The sequence below is a fragment of the Lissotriton helveticus genome, chromosome 1_1 (assembly GCF_964261635.1).
Source record: "Lissotriton helveticus chromosome 1_1, aLisHel1.1, whole genome shotgun sequence".
Taxonomy (NCBI): Eukaryota; Metazoa; Chordata; class Amphibia; order Caudata; family Salamandridae; genus Lissotriton; species Lissotriton helveticus.
In genome coordinates, this window is record NC_136057.1 from 1,838,007,371 (window position 1) to 1,838,031,476 (window position 24,106).

A 24,106-nucleotide genomic window follows, 5' to 3' on the forward strand; every position below is an offset into this window, starting at 1 on the left:
AGGATCGCTAGGACTGGACTACTGAACCTTTAGATTACAAGCAGGAGGCCTAGGGACGTCGTGTGCAGAGTGGGAACTCTCACGCGTAAGGCGGGAAAAAGTCTATGGAGGCTAGTAAAAGCAAAGTTAGTGTTTTCGGGCGAACCCGACTAGGTAGGTCAAAAACGAAAGTGGATCTAGACACTTAGAGAGTTGGTCTACGCTGGAGCACCGGAGTACTCGGTTTACCTAGCCCAGAGGCTGCGGCTGCATAGGGTTCAAATGTCGTCGGGTGTCTTCGTTGATGAACCAGGAGCCTGAAGAAAGAAGTTGCTGGCAGGCGACCAGTGAAGAAGTTCTTGGGGATCCAAGCCTGGATCGGAGAAGAGGAAGACCTGTAAGCAGAGGGGACCAAGTTCTGAATCACTAGCCAGTGATTTAGGTGGGCACCAGAGTGGCACCGGGCAAAGTCACCTCAACCAGGTGAGTGGGCGCTGCTGGGCTCTGCAGTCTCTCGGACCAGGAAGCGTTGTCGGCGACCAGGATGGAGGTGCGAGCTGTCCCACGAAGATATCTGCTGTCGACGTCGCTGGACCCAGGATTGGGCCAACAAGTCTTGGCAAATGCAGGCCCACGCGGTGGACTTAAGATGGCGTCTGGAGTGGACCAGGAGGGTCCAGGGTGCTCCTCTGTTGGAGGGGAGCAAGGGCCAGTCTGGAGCAACCAGACCAGCGGTGTTTGTCGTCGAAATTCGTCGTCAGAGGGCCACTAGCCAACGGGCAAGCGACCTGGACAACGTGGTGAGCAGCAAAGAGCAGAAGGGCCCCACGCAGATCTCGTGGATGCAGGGGAGCTGAACTTCGGTGCTGGAGCTGCTCAGGGTTGGGGCTTCTCTTACCCCAAAGCACTCGGTCGAGGGTCACTCGGGAGTCGTGCTGGGCAAGCGTCGTGCAGTCTTGAAGATGGCCGGTCCCTCGAGGTCTCGTCACACCCACGAATCTCAGCTGGGCTGAAGATGCAGGTAGAGGTCAGAGGTGCCAGGGAAGCCGGTTCTCGTCGAGCTGGACAGTCTTGATCCGGAGGAGAGACTTACAGCAGACCGCGATGCTTGGATGGTGCCTGCTGCTGCAGGGTGACTACTCCTTAGTCACAAGGGAGAAATCTTGAGAAGAGTCTTGAGTTCCTTTCGTGGAAAGTCGGTTCAGGATTCAAAGATGATCTAATTTGGAAGGGGGCCTGCTCCTACCTTTATCCTGCAAAAGGGGGCTGGCACGCGACTAAGTCCTGCCCTATGGGTGGGACTAGGAGGGGGGTGGTTACACCCCTCTCCTTTGGCGGGCTTTCCCCAGATCAGGGGCTGGAGTGCCCCTGGAACTGGTTCAAGCCGGCCTATGCACAGTGAGCACCGGGGTGCCACTTGCAGTCACCTTCCTCTAAAACCCTGCCTACCTAGGATACACAAAATCCTGTCTGGGACGGTGCTAGCACCGCCCCTGGCAGGAAACCCTTTGTCCTTGCCTCCTGTGCTGGGAGGACTCCCAGCAGCAGGAGGGCAGACTTGTGTCTCGGTGGCAGCATCCATCTTGTGGAGCTGAGGCTATGTCTGACTTTAACCGGGGTTACAGGTTACATACATGTCGTGTCCCTCTAGAAGGGTGGAATGCTAACCCCGTCGCCAGAATTGGCGAGGGGTTAGTATTCCAATTCGTATGACACCTTACTCGACATGTTTTGATAAAGCGATACCAGAGTATATGGTATGCGTTATCATGGAACAGCTATTAGGACTTGGTTCCGCAAGCTGCAAACGGGCTCAGCTCATGCCAGAGCACCATTTCACCTTATTCCACGCACTCTGCCTTCAGGATTGTCAAGGCCTGCCATAGGGGTGACTGATAGGAATATAGGTGTCCATTGTAGGTTTAGATATAGGAATACTATATCTAAAGCAAAGGGTGATTACACCACCTTGCCCCAGCTGTCAAGCAGCCAGTTGTCTGGTTTAGTTAGTCAACCCAGGGGTGGCATAATACATGCTGCAGCCCCTGGGAGACTTCTGGGTGCACCTCAGCCCTGGGTACAGGGACTTGGAGAGGGCCCAGTGCCAATTCAGTACCTGGGTACAATTTGGAGTAGAGAGAACAGCTAGGCTGTGGGTCTGATTAGCAGGCCCACAGCCAGGGAAAGTCGTAAACCAGTGAAGCATAAAGCAAATATCTGGGTGATCATAGGATTGCAGACCCTACTCTCCTACATGACCCCCCCCAAAACGTTGGGACAATAAGCTAACCTTGACCAGGTGAGTCTTCTTGCTCTAAGTGGAAATACCTGGAGAGCCCATCAGCATTGCCATGATCTGTACCAGGTCTATGCTCCACTGTAAAATCCATCCCCTGTAGGGAAATGGACCACCTAAGTAGTTTGGGGTTTTCACCCTTCATCTGATTTAGCCATAAGAGGGGCTTATGGTCGGTCTGAATCTTAAAGTGAGTGCCAAACAAGTATGACCTCAACTTTTTCAGGGCCCACACCACAGCAAAGGCCTCCCTCTCAATAGCTGACCAATTTTTCTCTCTGGGGGTCAGCCTTCTGCTAATAAAAGCAATGGGCTGGTCGTTACCATCAAAATTCAGCTGAGATAGAACAGCTCCCACACCCAACTCAGAAGCATCTGTTTGGACAATGAAGGTCTTGGAGTAGTCTGGACTCTTTAGGATAGGTGCTGTGCACATGGCCTGCTTTAGGTTAGTGAATGCTTTCTGACAGCTCGCTGTCCACTGAACTTTCTTTGGCATCTTTTTACTTGTCAGGTCATTAAGTGGAGTCACAATGGACCCATAATTCTTGACAAATTTCCTATAGTAACCAGTCAGGCCCAAGAAAGCTCGAACCTGAGTCAGGGTGGTTGGAGGAGCCCAGTCCTTGATGGCCGGTATCTTGCTCTCCAAGGGTTGAACCTGGCCTCCACCTACAAGGTGGCCCAGGTATACAACCTGTGTCTGCCCTATCTGGCACTTAGTGGCCTTGATAGTGGACCTGCCTTCTGCAGTGCCTCTAACACTTTCCTCAGGTGGACCAGGTGATCCTCCCAGGTGGAACTAAAGACAGCTATATCATCCAGATATGCTGCACAGAAGTCATCCAACCCATTGAGAACTTGATTCACCAGCCTTTGGAAGGTGGCAGGTGCATTTTTCAAACCAAAGGTCATTACCACAAATTGATAATGCCCACCAGGGGTAGAAAATGCTGTCTTGGGCTTGGCCTCCTCAGCTAACCTGATTTGCCAATACCCAGCTGTCAGGTCAAATGTACTTAAGTAGTTGGCAGAAGCCAATCTATCTATAAGTTCATCTACTCTTGGTGTTGGGTGGGCATCAGTCTTAGTGACTGCATTGAGTCCTCTGTAGTCTACGCAAAACCTCATCTCTTTCTTACCACCCTGGGTGTGAGGCTTTGGCACTAGAACTACTGGGCTAGCCCAAGGGCTATCTGAGGGCTCAATGACTCCCAGCTCCAACATTTTCTGCACTTCTGTCTTGATGCAGTCTCTGACATGATCAGGCTGTCTGTAGATTTTACTCTTGACAGGCAGACTGTCTCCAGTGTCAACTTCATGGGTACACCAATCAGTCTGACTGGGGGTCAGAGAGAACATATGTCTAAAGGATTGCAGAACTTGTCTACAATCCTGTTGCTGATGTTCAGAGAGGCTGCCACAAAAGACAACACCATCTACTGACCCATCATCAGGATTCTGAGTGAGCAGGTCTGGGAGAGGGTCACTCTCTTCCTCCTGTCCCTCATCTGTGGCCATGAGCAAGCTCATGTCCTTCCTGTCGACATATGCCTTGAGCCTGTTCACATGGAGCACCCTGAGGGGGCTCCTGGGAGTTCCAAGGTCCACCAGGTAGGTGACCTCTCCCTTTTGCTCAATGATGGTGTGGGGCCCAGACCATTTGTCTTTGAGTGCTGCTGGGGCCACTGGCTCCAGCACCCACACTTTCTGTCCAGGCTTGTACACAGTCAGGACAGCCTTCTGGTCATGCCAAGCTTTTTGGAGTTCTTGGCTGGCCTCAAGGTTTTTAGATGCCTTCTCCATGTATTCAGCCATCCTGGAGCGGAGACCAAGTACATAGTCCACTATGTTGGTTGCAGGCTTTTTGAGAGGTCTCTCCCATCCTTCCTTCACCAAACACAGGGGTCCTCTTACAGGATGCCCATACAGAAGTTCAAAAGGGCTGTAGCCAACCCCCTTCTGTGGGACCTCTCTGTAAGCAAACAAGAGGCAGGGTATCGGGACATCCCATCTACGCCTGAGCTTTTCAGGTAGTCCATGAATCATCCCTTTGAGGGTCCTGTTGAATATTTCAACAAGCCCATTGCACTGTGGATGATAGGGTGTGGTGAACTTGTAGTTGACACCACATTCCTTCCACATTGCAGTCAGATATCCTGACATGAAGTTTGCACCTCTGTCAGAAACAACCTCCTTAGGGAAGCCCACTCTGGAGAACACTCCAACTAGGGCTCTTGCCACTACAGGTGCTGTAGTGGTCCTAAGTGGAATAGCTTCAGGATACCTGGTGGCATGGTCCACCACCACCAGTATAAACTTGTGCCCTGATGCTGTCTGGGGTTCCATTGGACCAACAATGTCAATCCCCACTCTTTCAAAGGGAACCCCCACCACAGGTAGTGGTATGAGGGGGGCCTTTGTTGTGCCACCTGACTTACCACTGGCTTGGCAAGTGACACAGGAGCGACAAAACTCCTTGGTATTCTCATTCATGTGAGGCCAGTGAAAGTGTGAGACAAGTCTGTCCCAAGTCTTTGTCTGACCTAAGTGACCTGCAAGGGGAATTTCATGGGCCAAGGCGAGAAGGAACCCCCTCTGAGACAAGGGGATGACCAGCCTCCGGGTTGCACCAGGCTTGCGGTCTCTTGACTCGGAGTACAGGAGTCCATCTTCCCAGTATACCCTGTGGGCACATGTGGCGTTCCCTGCAGCCTCAGCAGCAGCCTGCTGTCTGAGGGGTTCAAGGGAAGGGCAGTCTAACTGTGCCTTCCCCAGGTCTTCTCTGGAGGGTCCCCCTGAGCCCAGAAACTCAACTTGATCAAGTTCAAGCTCTTTAGGCTCAGTTTCCCTCAGCTCTCTCAGATCAGCCTCCTCAGAGACTTGATCCTCAACCTGGGGCAAGGGGGAAGGCAATGCCTTAACCCTACTGCTCTTCTTCTTGGAAGGTGTCTGGTCCATTGTTCCAGGATCCAGCACCTGTTCAGTGGGGCATCTTCTGGCCTGTGACCTAGTCACAGCAAGCACATGTGCTGGCAAGCCTAACATTTCCATGTGAGTCCTCTGCTCCACTTCTGACCATAGTGATGACTCCAAATCATTGCCCAACAAACAATCCACTGGGGGGTCTGAACTAACCACAACTTTCTTTTGGCCACTTACCCCTCCCCAGAAGAAAGCAACAATCGCCATACTATGACTGGTAGTGACGTTGCTGGCATTGGTCACCAGGAAATCTGTACCTGGCATGATCTGTCCAGGGTCCACAAAGTTAGGTGTCACCATGGTGACACTGGCACAAGTGTCCCTATAGGCCTGAGCCATTTTGCCAGTTATCAAAGGTGTCTGCCTGTATTTGCCCAAAGTATTGGGACTGACATCAGGGGACATATCCATATCCCCTGTACAGACAAGGACAGCCTGAGTGAGTGTGCCAACTAAGTTGTCAGACCCCTCAGTTCCCAAGGTTAACCCAACTATTCCCTTGGGAGGTGCACTACCACTACTGACTGTACTAGGGGGTGCAGTTGCCTTAGGGGCTGTAGTGGTAGGAGTTTGCCCTCCTCTTTTGGTGCACTCACTAAACCAGTGAGACTTACTTTTACAGTACTGGCACCACCTTTTTGACTGGCCTTCTTGAGTCTTCTTTTTCTGCTGTGAAGCCTGACCCCCACCCTCTTTGGTTTGTTGGGGACCTGTTGAAGACTTCTGGTCATTTTGTTCATTCTTGTTACTACCCTTCTGGTCTGCTTTCTTCTGACCACCCTGGTTCTGAGTCTGGTTCTGCTTGACCCTTGTTCTGACCCATCTGTCTGCCTTCTAGGTCAGATCTGAGTCCACAAGGTGCTGATGCAACAACTGGTTCTGACAGTTATTTAAAATCTGCTCTCTCATGATCAGATTGTACAACCCCGTATAATCAGTAACCTTACTGCCCAGCAACCAGCCTTCCAAAGCCTTAGTGGCACAATCCACAAAGTCAGACCAATCCTGAGACTGAATTTTCTGGGTATCCCTGAACAGCAACCTGTACTGCTCAGTGGTTAAGCCAAACCCATCAACCAGTGTATTTTTCAGGACTTGGTAATTGTTAGCATCCTCAACTCTAGTAGTGAGGAGCTTATCTCTACCTTTGCCTTCAAAGGAGAGCCACAGTATAGCTGCCCACTGACTTTGGGGGATGCACTGGACAGTGCAGGCCCTCTCCAAAGCAGCCATCCACTTGTGGATGTCATCCCCTTGCTTAAAGGGGGGCACTATCTTACTCAGGTGTTTAGTATCTAAACTCCTTTCTTTATCTCTTGGGAGATTGCTGCCACCAGTGGGGACTACCCCACTCATCTGCTGCTCTCTAGCAAAGGCAAGCTTCTCTTTGGCCAGGGCAAGTTCTTCCCTTTCAATCCTCAGATTAGCCTGTCTCATCCTTGCTTCATGCTCTATTCTCTGAGGGGAAGTCAATCTCCTCTGGGGAGAATTCCTTCTCCTCTGAGAAGAGGCATTAGATTGCAGAGATCTATTGGAGTCCCTAGAATGAGATCTATCTCTTCTAACTCCAAGGTTAGAGTCAGCACTGGGGGTCCCCCAGCTCCTTCCCTAAATAGGTCTAAGTTGGCCCTAGTAAGTCTGCTGACTAAAACAGACCTCTTGTCTGCCTCATCCCCAGAGAGTTCCTCTTGATCCTCCTCCTCAACTGCATTTTCAGTGTCAAGGAGGTCTGGATCACCACTGGTACCCTCTAAGGCTGGCATATTCCCATCTATGAGAGGCTTTCCTAGCATCATATGTCTCTAAGAGACCTATCAGAAAGGGAATGGTGGGGTTAGACCCCTGTTTCAGTTTCCTGGAGGTACACACTTGTCTCATCTCCTGGAAACTGAGAGCTGCATATCTTGATTTGACCTGTGGAGGGTCAACAGCCACAAGGGGAGTCTCAGTAGACTCTCCATGGGTAGACATGCTTTTCTAGTGAGGTGTAAGTGGTGCACTTACCTACACTATTTGTTTACCTACTGATCCCTTGCTAGAGTTGTAGTTTAGGGTGTGCTAGGCCCAAGGAGCTACAACAGCTGGTTCAGTAGAACTCAGAGTATTCTAAGTTAAGTTATATGTACCTTAGTACTTATGTGATCTTTCAAATGATATTCTTAGGATACGTGTGGTAAAACAACAGCAAGCTCAAATCCCAACCGCTGCTCACCAATGTGAGAAGTTGGCCTGATATGCAGTGCTCACTATTCTAGTGAACACTATGTATCAGTCCAAACAACCCTTATTGATGTTTGGTTGTAAGTCAACCTGATAGACCAGCTATCCTAGTAGCATGGACACGTGCAGTCTTTAGGCTAAACTCTAGAGGGCGTGTTAAGCCAGCTGTTTTACCATCACATATATCCCTTGAACACCAAGTGAAAGGACACCACACAAGTTGTTATGAAAAATAAAGTATATTTATTTATAACAAGACTGCCCTGGCTCTTTAAGAGACAGGGAGCTAAGCACACAACAAAACTCTTAAAGAAATACTTAAAGTCGCACAATTTACACAAATGCCCGAGGGGCACGAAAAACCATATACTATATAAGTGGAATGCGAATTACTAGCAGGTAAGTAACTATTCTCATAGGCTTTAGGATCGCTAGGACTGGACTACTGAACCTTTAGATTACAAGCAGGAGGCCTAGGGACGTCGTGTGCAGAGTGGGAACTCTCACGCGTAAGGCGGGAAAAAGTCTATGGAGGCTAGTAAAAGCAAAGTTAGTGTTTTCGGGCAAATCCGACTAGGTAGGTCAAAAACGAAAGTGGATCTAGACACTTAGAGAGTTGGTCTACGCTGGAGCACCGGAGTACTCGGTTTACCTAGCCCAGAGGCTGCGGCTGCATAGGGTTCAAATGTCGTCGGGTGTCTTCGTTGATGAACCAGGAGCCTGAAGAAAGAAGTTGCTGGCAGGCGACCAGTGAAGAAGTTCTTGGGGATCCAAGCCTGGATCGGAAAAGAGGAAGACCTGTAAGCAGAGGGGACCACGTTCTGAATCACTAGCCAGGGATTTAGGTGGGCACCAGAGTGGCACCGGGCGAAGTCACCTCAACCAGGTGAGTGGGCGCTGCTGGGCTCTGCAGTCTCTCGGACCAGGAAGCGTTGTCGGCGACCAGGATGGAGGTACGAGCTGTCCCACGAAGATATCTGCTGTCGACGTCGCTGGACCCAGGATTGGGGCAACAAGTCTTGGCAAATGCAAGCCCACGCGGTGGACTTAAAATGGCGTCTGGAGTGGACCAGGAGGGTCCAGGGTGCTCCTCTGTTGGAGGGGAGCAAGGGCCAGTCTGGAGCAACCAGACCAGCGGTGTTTGTCGTCAAAATTCGTCGTCAGAGGGCCACTAGCCAACGGGCAAGCGACCTGGACAACGCGGTGAGCAGCAAAGAGCAGAAGGGCCCCACGCAGATCTCGTGGATGCAGGGGAGCTGAACTTCGGTGCTGGAGCTGCTCAGGGTTGGGGCTTCTCTTACCCCAAGGCACTCGGTCGAGGGTCACTCGGGAGTCGTGCTGGGCAAGCGTCGTGCAGTCTTGAAGATGGCCGGTCCCTCGAGGTCTCGTCACACCCATTTATTTATTTATTTATTTATTTATTTAACGGTTTATAAAGCGCCTGGTGACCCGGAGGCATCCCCGCGCTGTGAAAGACTTGAAATGACCAGGGGGGGAGAGGAGGTCCTATTTGGGAAAGAGGAAAGTTTTCAGTTCTTTGCGGAACCGAAGGTGGCAGGGTTCCAGACGCAAGCAGCGTGGAAGTAAGTTCCATCCAGAGGACGCCTTTACTGCGAAGCGTCGACCACCGGTGCGCACCTTCCTGAATCTCGGGACATTGGCCAGACGCTCATTGTCAGAGCGCAGGAGTCTGGGGGCCTTATAGGGAGTGACCATATCTCTCAGGATCGAAGGGCCTTGGCCATTGAGGAGCTTGTGGGTGGTGCACATAGCCTTGAATTCAATCCTCTGACGGATCGGGAGCCAGTGTAGGGCCTTGAGTGCTGGTCTGGCAGAGGCTCTGGTGGGAAGATTCATTAGGAGCCGGGCAGCTGCATTTTGGGCACGCTGGAGTTTTGCCAGAGTGGATACGGGGGCTCCTAGATAAACGGCGTTGCTATAGTCCAGACGAGCAAGGATCAGGCCTTGAACAAGGAGTTTCCTTGATAGGGGAGGGAGTAGCGGGAGGATCTTTCGGATAGAGCGCATGAGTCCGAAACAGATGCCTGCTGTTTTGGCTGCCTGGGTCTTCATGGATAGATCAGGTTCAAGCCAGACTCCCAAGGTCTTAATTTCCTTCTTCGGGGTGGGCACCTCGCCAAGAACATCAGGCCAGACCGATGGAGGAATCGTATTCCATTTCTTGCCCATAAGCATGACTTCCTTTTTGGATCCATTGAGCTTAAGTGATGAGTCGCACATCCAGTGGTGGATTTCCTGGAGGCAGTTCAACAGATTGTCTGGGTGGTGGTCAAGATGTGAGAGAGAGACGACCAATTGTGTGTCGTCCGCATAACTCACTATCTTGATCCCGAATGGGGCTACTACATCCTCCAGGGGGGCCATGTAGGCGTTAAACAAAGTGGGGCTTAGCGAAGACCCTTGGGGGACTCCGCTAGAGAGAGGAAATGAGGCTGAGCGGGAATTGCCGTCCCAGACCTGGAACGAGCGGCCCGATAGAAAAGACTCTATCCAGGCAAGCGCAGTTCCCCCGAGACCTGCCCTGGCCAGCCGATGGAGCAAGACACGGTGGTTCACCGTGTCAAAGGCTGCACCAAGGTCCAGGAGGATCACTGCCACTGACCCTCCTGAATCCAGGATGCACCTTGCCTCCTCGATGACTGTGAGGAGGGCGGTGTCCGTGCCGTGGCCAGGACGAAACCCTGTTTGGGACTGACGCAGAAGGTTGTTGGATTCGAGGAACAGGGACAGTTGGGCATTGACCAGTTTTTTGGCCATTTTGCTAATGCCCGGGAGGAGCGAAATCGGCCTGTAGTTTGCCAGATCAGAGGCGTCCAGCTGAGGTTTTTTTAAGGAGGGCTTTGACTACTGCACCTTTCCAGCTCGGAGGGACAGAGCCATGGGACAGCGAGGTGTTAATCAGCTCCGTGATAGGGGGTACGATGGCAGGGGCAACTGTTTTCAGGAATCTCATGGGGGCGGGATCGCAGGGAGATCCACTTTTCATCTTGGCCAAAGTTTTTCCCACTTCGTCCAGGGATACAGCCCTAAACGCAGTCAGCTGAGGATGGAAGGTATTTCCAGTGTGGGCGATAGACACATCGGTGTTACTGTCGGTTGGCTGACTGGGAGGTGGGAGAGAGGCCAAGATACGGGAGATTTTGGAATCAAAGTAGGTTGCCAGTTCATCGCTTCTGCCCAGAGGGGAACTGTTGGAGGAAGGGGGTGTTGGTATTTTCAGAAGCTCTTTGGCGATAAGGTACGACTCTCTCGCTGAATTAGTGGCATTTTTTATTCTGGCATCGTAATATGAGGCTTTAGTGAGTTTCAGTGTGGATTTGTAAGTTCTCACTGCCTTACGGTAGGCGTCCTTACGGGAGTGGAGCCAGTCCTTTCTCCAGTCGCTCCGCTTTTTTGCATTCTTCACACGAATCTCAGCTGGGCTGAAGATGCAGGTAGAGGTCAGAGGTGCCAGGGAAGCCGGTTCTCGTCGAGCTGGGCAGTCTTGATCCGGAGGAGAGACTTACAGCAGACCGCGATGCTTGGATGTGCCTGCTGCTGCAGGGTGACTACTCCTTAGTCACAAGGGAGAAATCTTGAGAAGAGTCTTGAGTTCCTTTCGTGGAAAGTCGGTTCAGGATTCAAAGATGATCTAATTTGGAAGGGGGCCTGCTCCTACCTTTATCCTGCAAAAGGGGGCTGGCACGCGACTAAGTCCTGCCCTATGGGTGGGACTAGGAGGGGGGTGGTTACACCCCTCTCCTTTGGCGGGCTTTCCCCAGATCAGGGGCTGGAGTGCCCCTGGAACTGGTTCAAGCCGGCCTATGCACAGTGAGCACCGGGGTGCCACTTGCAGTCACCTTCCTCTAAAGCCCTGCCTACCTAGGATACACAAAATCCTGTCTGGGACGGTGCTAGCACCGCCCCTGGCAGGAAACCCTTTGTCCTTGCCTCCTGTGCTGGGAGGACTCCCAGCAGCAGGAGGGCAGACTTGTGTCTCGGTGGCAGCATCCATCTTGTGGAGCTGAGGCTATGTCTGACTTTAACCGGGGTTACAGGTTACATACATGTCGTGTCCCTCTAGAAGGGTGGAATGCTAACCCCGTCGCCAGAATTGGCGAGGGGTTAGTATTCCAATTCGTATGACACCTTACTCGACATGTTTTGATAAAGCGATACCAGAGTTGGCATATAACCGCGAGGATTATAATGCACTTAAGAGTATATGGTATGCGTTATCATGGAACAGCTATTAGGACTTGGTTCCGCAAGCTGCAAACGGGCTCAGCTCATGCCAGAGCACCATTTCACCTTATTCCACGCACTCTGCCTTCAGGATTGTCAAGGCCTGCCATAGGAGTGACTGATAGGAATATAGGTGTCCATTGTAGGTTTAGATCTGAAAGAAACAGGTTAGTATTAGATTCCTTACCTTAGAATATCCCCAGGCGTCAGTCTGGATCCGGAAACTTTTGCGTAGCAGTACCCCTGCGCGTCGGTAGGCGTCGTCTGCAGGCGACCCCTGCGGCTCCGCGTCATCGGCGTCGTGCGCCGTGATGACGTCGCTGGAGTATATAGACGCCGCCTCCGCGCGCTGACGTCAGTTCTTCTTTTTCCGCGCCAGTTAGCGCAGATCCGAAGAGCAGTACTCCGGTCTTTTGACCAAGTTTTTTGATAACTCTAACCCTTTCGGTGCCGGTAGGATGCCCGGTTTTAAAAATTGTGACGGGTGCGACCGCCTGATGTCGGTCACCGACCACCATCGACTCTGCTTCCGGTGCCTGGGCGCGGACCACGACGTCGAGTCCTGCGTCGACTGCCGGGCCTTGACGAGTAAGGCTAGGCGGGAGCGGTCCCGCAAGCTGTTCGAGCTCCGGATGTCGGCCCCGCGTCGAGAGCGGTCCCGGTCCGGCCGGAGGTCGAGGGAGCGGTCGAGAGAACGGTCGCGGAGCTGCCACGAGCGCTCCGGAAGTCGTCACCATTCCTCCGGTTCCTCAGGTAAGCGACACAAGAAGTCGGGGCGTCGTCATCGCACCCCGACTCCCCCGCGATGCGGCCGGGGGTTCGGGTGGCCCCACCCCCGCGGCTCCGCGTGGGTCGCCGACGCTGCCTGCTCCATACCCGTCGGTCCCTGGGCAAGGCGCGTCGCGCGAGGAGATAGAGGAGTTCCTCATGGCCATGAGGGCGCTGTCTCCTCCGACGCCTGCGGGCCCGGTGGTCCCGTCCGGGGGCCCGAGCGGTTCGGGTGCTCCTGCCCCGGCGCCGTCGGGTGCTCCGGCGCCGCCGTCGGCTCCGGCCCTGGCGCCGCTGGGCCCTTCAGGGTCGTCGCCGGCTGGTCACTCGGCCTCTCCGGCGCCGATTCCATTGGGGCAACCCGTGGTGCCGCCTCCGCGCGGCGCCGTGACTCCAACGCCGGTTCCGGCTGGCGTTGGGGCTCCGGTGCCGGCTCCGGGCGGCGCCACCCCCATTCCCTCTCCACTTCCGGACGTGGAGTCGGACCGGCGTTGTCCGACGCCGAGTCCGGCACCGATGGGGCCCATTGACCCCGAGGAGCCGGTCTACATCGTTGAATCCGAGTATGGTGATGATGAAGATTATGGAGAGGGTTGGGAGGGGTCTGAGGACCCTCTGTCACGCGAGTGTCAGTACAACGTGGACTGGACAGGTGACTTGGGTGATGCCAGTGGTCTGGACGAATCTCCTAACCCTGGTTTTGTCTCGCCACCCACTGTGGCGTCGGAGGCTGGGGCTGCCTACTCTGTGGTGCTGATGAGGGCTGCCAAGGCCTTGAGCCTTGAGCTCCCCGTCGCAAAAGTGAAGCCTAACATCCTCACCGAGGTCTTCAAACCGCAGTCATGCCCACAGGAGCCTCTGCTGCCGTTTAATGAAGCCTTGACGGACGTTCTGTTGGGCACGTGGTCCAGGCCCGCTTCAGGTTCGCCTGTTGATAGGAACGTTGCCAGGCGCCACCGTCCGTGTCCGGACGACCCTAAGTTCCTGTCCACCCATCCCAACCCTGAGAGTCTGGTGATCCAGGCCTCAACATCCCAAACCGCATTCCCGTCGGCCCCGCCCGACCGGGAATCTAAGAGGTACGACCAGTATGGCAAGAAGGTCTTCTCGTCCCTGAGTGCGGGACTGCGGTCTTGCAATACCGCATGCCTCTTGGGCCGCTACACCCACTCTCTATGGGATACGGTCGCGGAGTGTCTGCCGCAATGCCCGCAGGAGGTACGGGACAAGCTCGGCCAGGCTATGGTTGAAGGCCGAGACGCGGCGAGGTATTCCATCAGGTGTGGTCTTGATACGACCGACTCGCTGGGCAGAGCGATGTCCACGACGGTGGCGATTCGTCGCCACGCCTGGCTGAGATCCGCCAATTTTTCGACGGATGTCCAAAATGCCTTGATGGACATGCCGTTCGATGGCAGTCGCCTGTTTGGCGACAACGCGCTTGAGCGCTTCAAGGACTCCAGGGTCACGGCCAAGTCCTTGGGTCTCTCGACCCAGCGCCAGCAAACTGGTTCGTTTCGCTCCTTTCGTGGCCACGGAAGGGGCGGTCCCACACGTGCTGCCAGCCACGCACCGCAGAACACTTCTCAACGCGGTGGCGGCCGTGGATTCCGCCGTGGTGGCGGTCGGGGACAGCGGCGAGGTCAGGCCACACCTTCCCCCGCAGCAGCCTCCAAATCCTCCTAGTCCGAGCTTTCAGGCCCATGTGACGCCAGTGGGTGGCAGGGTTCGCCATCACCACTCCCGCTGGCGCACTATCACATCGGACAGGTGGGTGCTGCAGCTCGTCCGAAGGGGCTACTCCCTCCCCTTCGAGACCACTCCTCCAGCCATGCCACCGCAGAACCACCGTGTGTCGGGGGACCACTTGACACTTCTGCAGGAGGAAGTTACGGCCCTCTTGGCCAAGGGGGCCATCGAGCGCGTTCCTGGGCCAGAAGTAGGGTGTGGTTGCTACTCCCACTACTTTCTGGTACCCAAGAAGGACAAGGGGGGGCCTACGTCCTATCTTGGATCTACGGAACGTCAACGGCTTCCTCCGGAAGGAGAAGTTCAAGATGTTGACTTTGGCTCAGGTCTTGGCTGCTCTAGACCCACTAGACTGGATGGTAGCGTTGGACTTGCAGGATGCGTATTTTCACATCCCCGTCCTGCCGGCCCACCGGCGTTACCTGCGGTTCACGGTAGGCCACGAGCACTTTCAGTTTATCGTGCTCCCATTCGGCCTTACCAGCGCCCCACGGGTGTTCACGAAGGTGATGGCGGTGGTCGCAGCTCATCTGCGCCGGTTAGGGGTTTCAGTCTTCCCCTACCTCAACGACTGGTTGTTGAAGGCGGGCTCGCCCCAGACAGTCGTCCACCACCTCCAGATGACAGCAGACCTCCTGCACGAGCTGGGATTTTCCATCAACGTGCCGAAATCACACCTGTGCCCCTCTCAAAAGCTCCTTTTCATCGGAGCGGTTCTCGACTCGGCGCAGTTTCGGGTTTATCCTCCGGAATGGCGGGTCCGGGATATTCAGGCTCTGATTCCCATCTTTCAGCCGTTATCCCGGGTCTCGGTCAGGTTGACGCTGCGGCTTCTGGGACTGATGGCCTCCTGCATCCTTCTGGTGCATCACGCCAGGTGGCGGATGCGGGCTCTGCAGTGGGACCTGAAGTTTCAGTGGGCCCAGCATCAGGGCAACCTATCCGACCACGTCCTGATCTCGGAGGGCACTGCGAGACAGTTGCAGTGGTGGCTTACGGACCGCGATTGGGTCAGGGGCAGATCCCTCTCCCTTCCCCAACCGGAGCACGTAGTTGTGACGGACGCGTCCCTCCAGGGCTGGGGAGGCCACTTGGGAGAGGCGGAGATCAGAGGCATCTGGTCTCCGGCGGAGTCCCGGCTCCATATCAACATGTTGGAGCTGCGGGCGATTCGCCTAGCACTGAAGGCATTCCTCCCATTTGTCAACGGGAGTGTGGTGCAGGTGTTCACGGACAACACCACCGCCATGTGGTACTGCAACAAGCAGGGCGGAGTGGGGTCGTGGACCCTTTGCCAGGAGGCTCTGCGCCTCTGGCAATGGCTGGAACGTCAGGCCGTGACTCTGACGGTTCAACACCTGGCAGGTTCTCTGAACGCCAGGGCGGACGAACTCAGCCGTCGGTGCTCGGTGGATCACGAATGGCGTCTGAACTCGGACGTGGCGAAAGGCCTCTTTCTGCAATGGGGAGAGCCTTGGTTAGATCTATTCGCCACAGAAGAGAACGCGCAATGTCATCAGTTTTGCGCGTTGGAGTTTCCAAGACGGCACTCGCTCGGCGACGCCTTTTGGCGCGAGTGGAGCTGCGGTCTGTTGTACGCCTTTCCGCCTATACCACTTCTGCCCAGAGTGCTGAAGAAGATCAGGCGGGACCGGGCTCAAGTTATCCTTGTGGCTCCGGACTGGGCTCGAAGGTACTGGTATCCCGAGCTACTCAGCATGTCAGTCGGTCCCTCGATCCGCCTGCCCCTTCAGGAGGACCTTCTGTCGCAGCAGCAGGGGACGGTCCTCCACCCGAACCTGTCCAGTCTCCACCTCCATGCTTGGAGATTGAGCGGCGACAGTTGAGGCCATTTGACTTGCCTCCTGAAGTCTGTGATGTGATTCTGGCAGCCAGGCGTCCCTCCACAAAGTCGGTATACGCCTGCCGGTGGAACAGATTTGTGGCATGGTGCACAGCAAAGGCTGTGGATCCCCTTTCTGCCCCTCTCTCTGAGGTTCTCCTCTTTCTTCTCTCTCTTGCCCAGCAGGGCTCTGCTCTGGGCACTATCAAGGGCTACCTTTCTGCCCTTTCCGCCTTCTTACGGCTACCTGATCAGCCATCTTTGTTCAAGTCCCCTATTGTACTGAGATTCTTGAAGGGCATCACGCACATGTATCCACCTGTTCCGTTCGTGATGCCTCAGTGGGACTTGAACCTGGTTCTGACTTTCTTGATGTGCGCTCCCTTTGAGCCGCTTCATTCCTGTCCTCTCCGTCTTCTCACTTTAAAGACGGCCTTCCTGGTTGCCATCACCTCTGCCAGGAGAGTGAGTGAGCTCCAGGCTCTTTCTGTGAAACCTCCTTTCTTGTCCGTTCATCCTGACAAGGTGGTTCTTAGAACTAGAGCTTCTTTCCTGCCCAAAGTAGTTTCTGCTTTTCACATCGGGCAGTCCATCACCTTACCCTCCTTCTTCCCGCCTCCGCATCCTTCAAAAGATGAAGAGCGGCTCCATCGTCTGGACCCAAAACGTGCGCTTTCATTTTATATGGATCGCACACGCCAGTTCCGGGTGGATGACCAACTATTTGTTGGCTACGTGGGTGAGAAGAAGGGAAGGGCGGTACAGAAACGAACCATCTCTCGGTGGGTCGTCCTGTGCATCAAAGCATGCTACTCTTTGGCTCGGAAGGAGCCTCCTGTTGGGCTGAGGGCCCATTCCACTCGGGCCACGGCGGCTACTACTGCCCTGGGCCGGGGAGTCCCTTTGCAGGACATTTGCCAGGCGGCTACGTGGGCCTCGCTGCACACCTTTGCGAGGCATTACTGCCTGGACAGTCAAGTCCGGAGGGACGGCTTCTTTGGCCGTTCGGTCCTCCAGGATTTTCTGGTGTAGGATTGTATTGGTTCGCAGACCCACCACCGGGGTTGGTATTGCTGGGGTATCTATTCTAAGGTAAGGAATCTAATACTAACCTGTTTCTTTCAGATGAACAAGTTACTTACCTTCGGTAACGATATATCTGTAAGAAACAGTAGTTAGTATTAGATTCCTTACCGCCCCACCCATCCTCCCCGTTCTGCGAACTGATACCTAGGGTTAAGGACATCCCTTTCAGGGCCCTAGTTTCACATGGCACCAGTGTTAGTTCTCACATGGCTCTGCGTGTCCTGGCGCTGAAAAGCTGTGTGCAAAGAACTGACGTCAGCGCGCGGAGGCGGCGTCTATATACTCCAGCGACGTCATCACGGCGCACGACGCCGACGACGCGGAGCCGCAGGGGACGCCTGCAGACGACGCCTACCGACGCGCAGGGGTACTGCTACGCAAAAGTTTCCGGATCCAGACTGACGCCTGGGGATATTCTAAGGTAAGGAATCTAATACTAACTACTCTTTCTTACAGATATATCGTTACCGAAGGTAAGTAACTTGTTCATATAGGAATACTATATCTAAAGCAAAGGGTGATTACACCACCTTGCCCCAGCTGTCAAGCAGCCAGTTGTGTCTGGTTTAGTTAGTCAACCCAGGGGTGGCATAATACATGCTGCAGCCCCTGGGAGACTTCTGGGTGCACCTCAGCCCTGGGTACAGGGACTTGGAGAGGGCCCAGTGCCAATTCAGTACCTGGGTACAATTTGGAATAGAGAGAACAGCTAGGCTGTGGGTCTGATTAGCAGGCCCACAGCCAGGGAAAGTCGTAAACCAGTGAAGCAAAAAGCAAAAATCTGGGTGATCATAGGATTGCAGACCCTACTCTCCTACACTACCCCTGCCAACAAGGTGTTGCCATAGTCCAGGCGACTGATGACCATGGCCTGGACCAAGGTTTTACGATGGGTAGTCTGCATAAAGGGGAGGATTTTGCGCAGCAGACGCAGGCTGTGGTAGCATGAGCTGGTTGTCGCGGGAATGTGGTCTTTCATAGATAAAGACTGATCTAGTTTTAGCCCTAAGTTTTTGACACATTGAGTCGGAACTGGCGCTACTCCCAGTTGGGCGGGCCACCAGTCATCTGACCAGCTAGCTGTGGCTTTGCCCATTAGCATTATCTCGGTCCTGCCAGGATTCAGCTGGAGGCAATTCTGCGTCATCCAACTGGAGATCTCAAGCATTCCTCTGGCAAACTGTGCTTTCTCAGCTACTATATCAGTGCTGACCGAGAACATAAGCTGAGTATCATCAGCATAAGAGATGATCTCGAAGCCCAATTGTTCCGCTATCCCTGCTAAAGGGGCCATATAAATCTACTGTTGTACATCCAAATAACTGTTGTACATCCAATCTACAACATCGGTAAGACGGCCCTGAAAATCACCTACCACAGTGATTTCAAGCTGTTGGAATGCCAGCATAAATTGTGCGTCATCTGCATAAGATACAATCTTCAGACCCCAACTTTGGTGTTAGTGGAATCTTTGTGTATATGACTCCAAGACTCCTAGCTTCCTGATACCTGCTGGCCAAACATGCATGTTGGCACATGCAGCCTCTCCAGTGGGACCTCAAATTCCAGTGGGCACCGCATCCGGGAAATCTGTTGGCTTGCATACAGATTTCGGAGGAGACGGCAGAAGACCTGCAATGATGGCTAATGGGTTAAGATTGGGCTTTTTTGATGTGCACCCCTTTTGAGTCGCTTCGGAGCTTCCATTGTGACTTATTATGTTTAAGACGTTCCTTCTCAATGCTTTAACATCGGCTGCATGTGTGAGCAAGCAGCAGGCTCTTTCCACCAATCCACCTTATAAAGCGTTCTTTCTGAATAAGTTTGTGTTGCGGACATGAACTTTTCTACAGAAAGAGGTCACTCCGTTTAATATAGGCCAGACTATTGCCCTTCCGGTATTCTTTGCCCCACCTCATCCCTCTAAGGAGGAAGAGAGACTACATCCTTTGGACCCTAAGAGGGCACTAAGTGTTTATATAGATTGCACCCTTGAACATCGGGTGGGCAGTCAGCTCTTTGTGGTGTTTTATGGCGCACAACACATGCCAATGGAAAAATGGACCCTCTCTTGATGAATTGTTCTCTGCATAAAGATCTGCTACATAGCAGCTTAGATGCAGCCCCCAGAAGGCTTACAGGCTCATTCCACCAAAGCCAAAGCTGCTACCACTATTGGCATGAAGTGTGACTGGCCCGGACATTTGTCAGGTGTTTACATGGGTGTTGGTACACACGTTCAGGAAGCATTACTGGCTCAACAGAAATGTCTGTCAAGAGGGGCAATTTGCCTGCTTGGTCTTACAGGACATTTTGATCTGCCCAGTTGAGTGACCCACCACCTTGGGAGGTACTGCTGTGGTATGATTCACAAGGTGAGGAATCTGCGGTTAGAAGTAACCATCAGAAGTACGTAACTTTCTTTCGGTAACTTTCAGTGGATTACTCTGTCTAACCGTGTATTTCTCACCAACCCACACTCCTTCGTGTTCTGTGAACTGGACTCTTTTTTTTCATCTAAAAATGTCCCAATCTAGAGATCTGCGCACTGGTCATGCGGATCTGTCGATGAGCTGTACACCTGAGGGCGGCGCAGATAGGCTAAGAAAGCAACACATATCAGTGGTGTGGGTGGCACTTTTATGCAGCTTAGCTTGTCACTTCCGGAACAGAACAACATTGGCACAGTCGCACTATACCACCTACTGGCGAGCAGGAGTACTGCTTTAAAGTTGGCAGATCCAGTCTCACATCTGGGACATATTAACCAGGTGAGGTGTTCAGGGTTAAATAGACTATACACTAAAGAGATAGTTACCAACGGTAAGAAACTGGTTTACTGCAGCCATGCAGCATTCAAAAATGTGACTGGCTTGCCTGAGGTTCAGTTGTTAACCTGCCTGTCGACATTCGTCAAATCCCTCATCTCCTCCCCTTCAGGAAACGAATCAAAACATGGCTCTTTCCTCCACCCCTCTAAACATGTCAGCCATAGTCCATCCCCCCCCCCCCCCGTCAATAAACCCCAGGAGTAGCTACCAGCGCCAGGATACCTGCCAGGTGACAGTCGCGCTCTATAAATATTTTAAATAAATAAAATAAATAACTCCACAGACAAATATTCTGGTCTACGCATAGAACATAGTAGAAGTATGGTTAAATAAAATGTCCCTTCCTTTTGTCTTGTCCCTAACCTACCATGATTGTGATTTTTTTTCTTAATGCTACTCAGAGCACTCTTCTGTTTGCATAAAATGTATTTTTCCTTTTCACTGTTCGTAATGCCTGTAGAATGAGGAGCTATATTTGATGGTTTAAAATATTCCCATTCTTATCTTGTTCCCCTCTTCGTAATAAGATCTTATACATATTACAAAATGGGAAATTTAGACAACAGGATTGCCAATGCAGATCAGCTGCTTACGCAAGATGTGGAAAAGTTCTGCAACAGCGTCGTAGACGTGTACTCCAACCTTAGCAAGGTGAGTGAGGTTCTGTGGCTGATGGTGTTGTACAATTTTACAGTTCGATTGATCTGGGGTACACCGAGGTGCTTGCCTGAATAACGTACTACTTTCATATAATAAGATATAGTAACATATACCCTTTTGTTTCTTTTTCGCCCATTGATTCAACAATTCTTTACCTATTTATTTATTTAGTAGTACTTTCTCACTTTGACCTTGCTTTGTCCTGTAATGTGTGAGAGCCCTTTTTTCCTCTGAATGAATAAACCCAAGGGAGGAGTGGGGTCAGTTTTTCTAGGTTCTAGGATACCCCATCTACTGTTTTAAAAATTGAGGCGAATTGGCATTCATTGAGTGTTAAAGGGACAGGTCACGCCAAGCTGAACATGGTGCTTTCATTAATTAAATGGATTTCGTTAGGTTTAGCAAGCGATAGAATGAGCGATACTTTGGTAAATGGTTGATAAACAGAAGAAAAGGTTCACAAAAGAATAATCTCAGTGAATGTAATTTTTAAACCAAGTAACCCGAAGAATGTTGGCAGCAGTTCCATGAAAGGCATACAGTATTCTCACAGACAAGGCACTAAAACAAAGGGACACATTGTTCTTTAGATTTGTTAATGGGGAAAGATAGTGCAAGCTTGTAATTCTCAGAAACTGGTAGGGCATTAATAAATGTGTAGGAGAATGTCTTGCAAAAGCTCAAGTTATGAGAACATGTTCATCTAATGCTTTGTTTAACATTGTACATTGTTTATTTTAGCACACTGCTTCACTTGATATAAATGCTCTAACCAACTTTGTGCAGTCATTCTAGATAGAAAAGTACTTTCTGACGAGGTCCTTAGTGTCCTACTTGAAGGTGTCTAAACTCCCTTATCCCCTCCTTATTCCCACTTCATAAACTGCATTGTGTAAAATGTGTGCTTGTCATATTAATGTGTGGACAGTGTTGACTTGTGCCTAAACTCTTGACTCTAAATGTAACTACCGAAGCTGATCGTGACCTTCTCGTCTTACCCTGTTCCGCGTTTCTCAGTATGATTCGACGGTTCAGTAAACACATAATGTTGATCTATATAATACTCCTAGTATTTGTTTCATTTCCCCCTAAGTAGTTGAGAAGCCTGCAGTTCAAGCAGTGGGGGTGAGATCTGTGAATAGGGATGCTGCTGTTAAAAGTTTCAGTAGGGACTATATGCCCTGTGCTGGTGCATTCCACTCCATGGCAGCCCTTTTAATTGTTTTCTCTCTACCATCCTTCTTGGGTCTGTTCCACGAGAACTTCATGTTGTGCTGCATTAACAGAACCACAGATGATTCACAATCATTATGTTATTGAGGTGCATGTTGGTTCTCACACATTTCTCTATATCATAAAGACCGGAACCCTTCCCTTCTGACCCTTGACTCTCCTCCATCCTCACCCATTCGTTTGTTTACAATTCCTCACCACCCACGATTGTCTCCTTTATGTCCTTTTGCACTGCTCCTATTGTCTCCTTGGCCAGTGTCCCAGCAGTGGATATGTAGGAAGCACTCAACTTCTCAAAGATTGTGACTTCATAACTCTGTTTAGCAGGCACTTGTTCTTTTTGTAACCCAAAATCTGCTTACCAGAGGCCCTCACTAGATACAGTGTGTTCCCTCTTGGATTAACTCAATCTGATAATGTCGTCAGAGTGCCTGGGAAAGTACTGTGAATGCCTTGAAAGTGCTTCCACTTATCACCTGTCAATTTATTGTATCTGCTTTCTAGAAGTTAATATATTATTCCAATCAAATTGATTCGCTTGATTTGGTGCTAAAATTCCGAAATGTATTCTAGTCCATTTTATTTGCCCCACCCTTGCCCCATCCACACACAACCCTTCTCTCTGCCTTTATGGCCATTTTAGTTCATTATGATTTTCTAAGTAAGCATCGAAAGCAGCTGTTGGAAATTCCTCTCTTATGGTTTCAGCTGAATTGTATGGTTTGTTGTGAACTGTCTCAACAATGTTTTATTTGAGTGTGTAAACAACCTTTTGCCATTTCCAATGTTAATGTACTGGGTAAATGTCTAGCTCGCCAGCCTCTGATTTTGCTTACGTTTTTTGTTTCAGCCATTCTTGGATATAGTTCTCTACATATTCAAGCTAACCAGTGCAATAGGAGCTCAGGTATGGTACTTAAATTGCTAACACTTAGTCATGTCATTAAAAACAAAAGCTTCTGGATAGTTTGATGTTTCAAAAGTCTGGGTGCCCTATGTAACAAAATAGTATTTTTAAAAGTTCATGGTAATTAGTTCAGTCCACAACATGCTGACATTTTCCCAGCATAAGTTTATTATTTTTCTGATGAAAGGGGTTTAGGATTATCAAGGAGCGCCTGGCAAAGGATCAGAAAAACTTGAGTCCCCAAAAGTAACACTGCATCTGTACATATATCAGCCAGCCTGTATTTCCATTCTCTGTTAGCTGCAAAATTATGCATTTCTTTGCACTTCCTATACCATGAGACTTTATAGATTCAATACATTCAGAGCATATTATCAATTCAAAATGAACCATCCAGAAACCAGGAGCTGATGAATAAAATGCGTGTATCGTATTGTCACTGTAGGGTTGCATGGAGTCTCCCATTGGAAATTGAATATTTCGATTCTTTATAACTTTCATAATAGGGGACTAATTTCCTTGCACTTTTCAATGCTACGGTTTGTAGATGTCTGGTGAAAAAATAACATTTGGTGACTAGTTGTTTTTATTTTCCTAATGTTTGTGAAAGAGAAATGCCCCGTTTCTCTGCGAGTTTCCATATGGAAATGTTACTCTGTCCTCAAACTGCTGCACCTCATCACCTCCAGCTCCACAAGCGCTGGTAACCTGTTCAGAAAACGCTAAACAAATGCAGGGCAGTGAGTAACAAGTTCAAAATGTGCAGAGCTGTGGATGGAGTCTGACGACCCAACTTCTCTCTAAGCTACGCAGAGTGATTTTTCTCTCAATGCACACAATGCAGATGCAGTGCTCACCACCTCAGATTCTCTGACTGTTGTATTAGGCTTTTCTGGAGAACGCCTTCGAAGAGGTCTAGCAAGGAGCAAAGCAGAAATTTGGTTGGATTGGGCTTTGTTTTTCTCTGTTCAGAATTACTGAAGGAGGCATAGCATACATACATAACTGGTAACTGATAATATGGTCCCTTATTGCCATCAAGGGGTATGATGACCTCATAATCCACAAGGGCAAACGCCGTACGCTTTGCTAATGTCACTAAAACCACAAGATGGGAATGAAGGAAGAGTTACAAAAGTCACCTGTAGTATATTTTTTAATATTACACTTTTTTTTTTCAAACAGGGAAAAGTTTACTGGAAACAGTAAGTGAAATAATAGATATTATTTAACTGTGTAGTAAAAAGAAGAGAAGTATATGTGATGTATGTAGTTAAGCATACATGGTTCCATTTCCAAATACA

At 51.1% G+C, this 24,106-nt stretch overlaps 1 protein-coding gene across 1 annotated transcript in view; it reads left to right on the forward strand.

The window, feature by feature from the left end:
- Window positions 1-24,106, forward strand: part of ABCD3 (ATP binding cassette subfamily D member 3) — a 344,077-nt gene that overhangs the window by 162,026 nt on the left and 157,945 nt on the right. Inside the window, exons 7-8 of the mRNA XM_078641238.1 lie at window positions 20,530-20,653; window positions 22,746-22,802. Of these exons, the coding sequence (XP_078497364.1) occupies window positions 20,530-20,653; window positions 22,746-22,802 (181 nt within the window). The remainder of the gene's footprint in view (window positions 1-20,529; window positions 20,654-22,745; window positions 22,803-24,106) is intronic.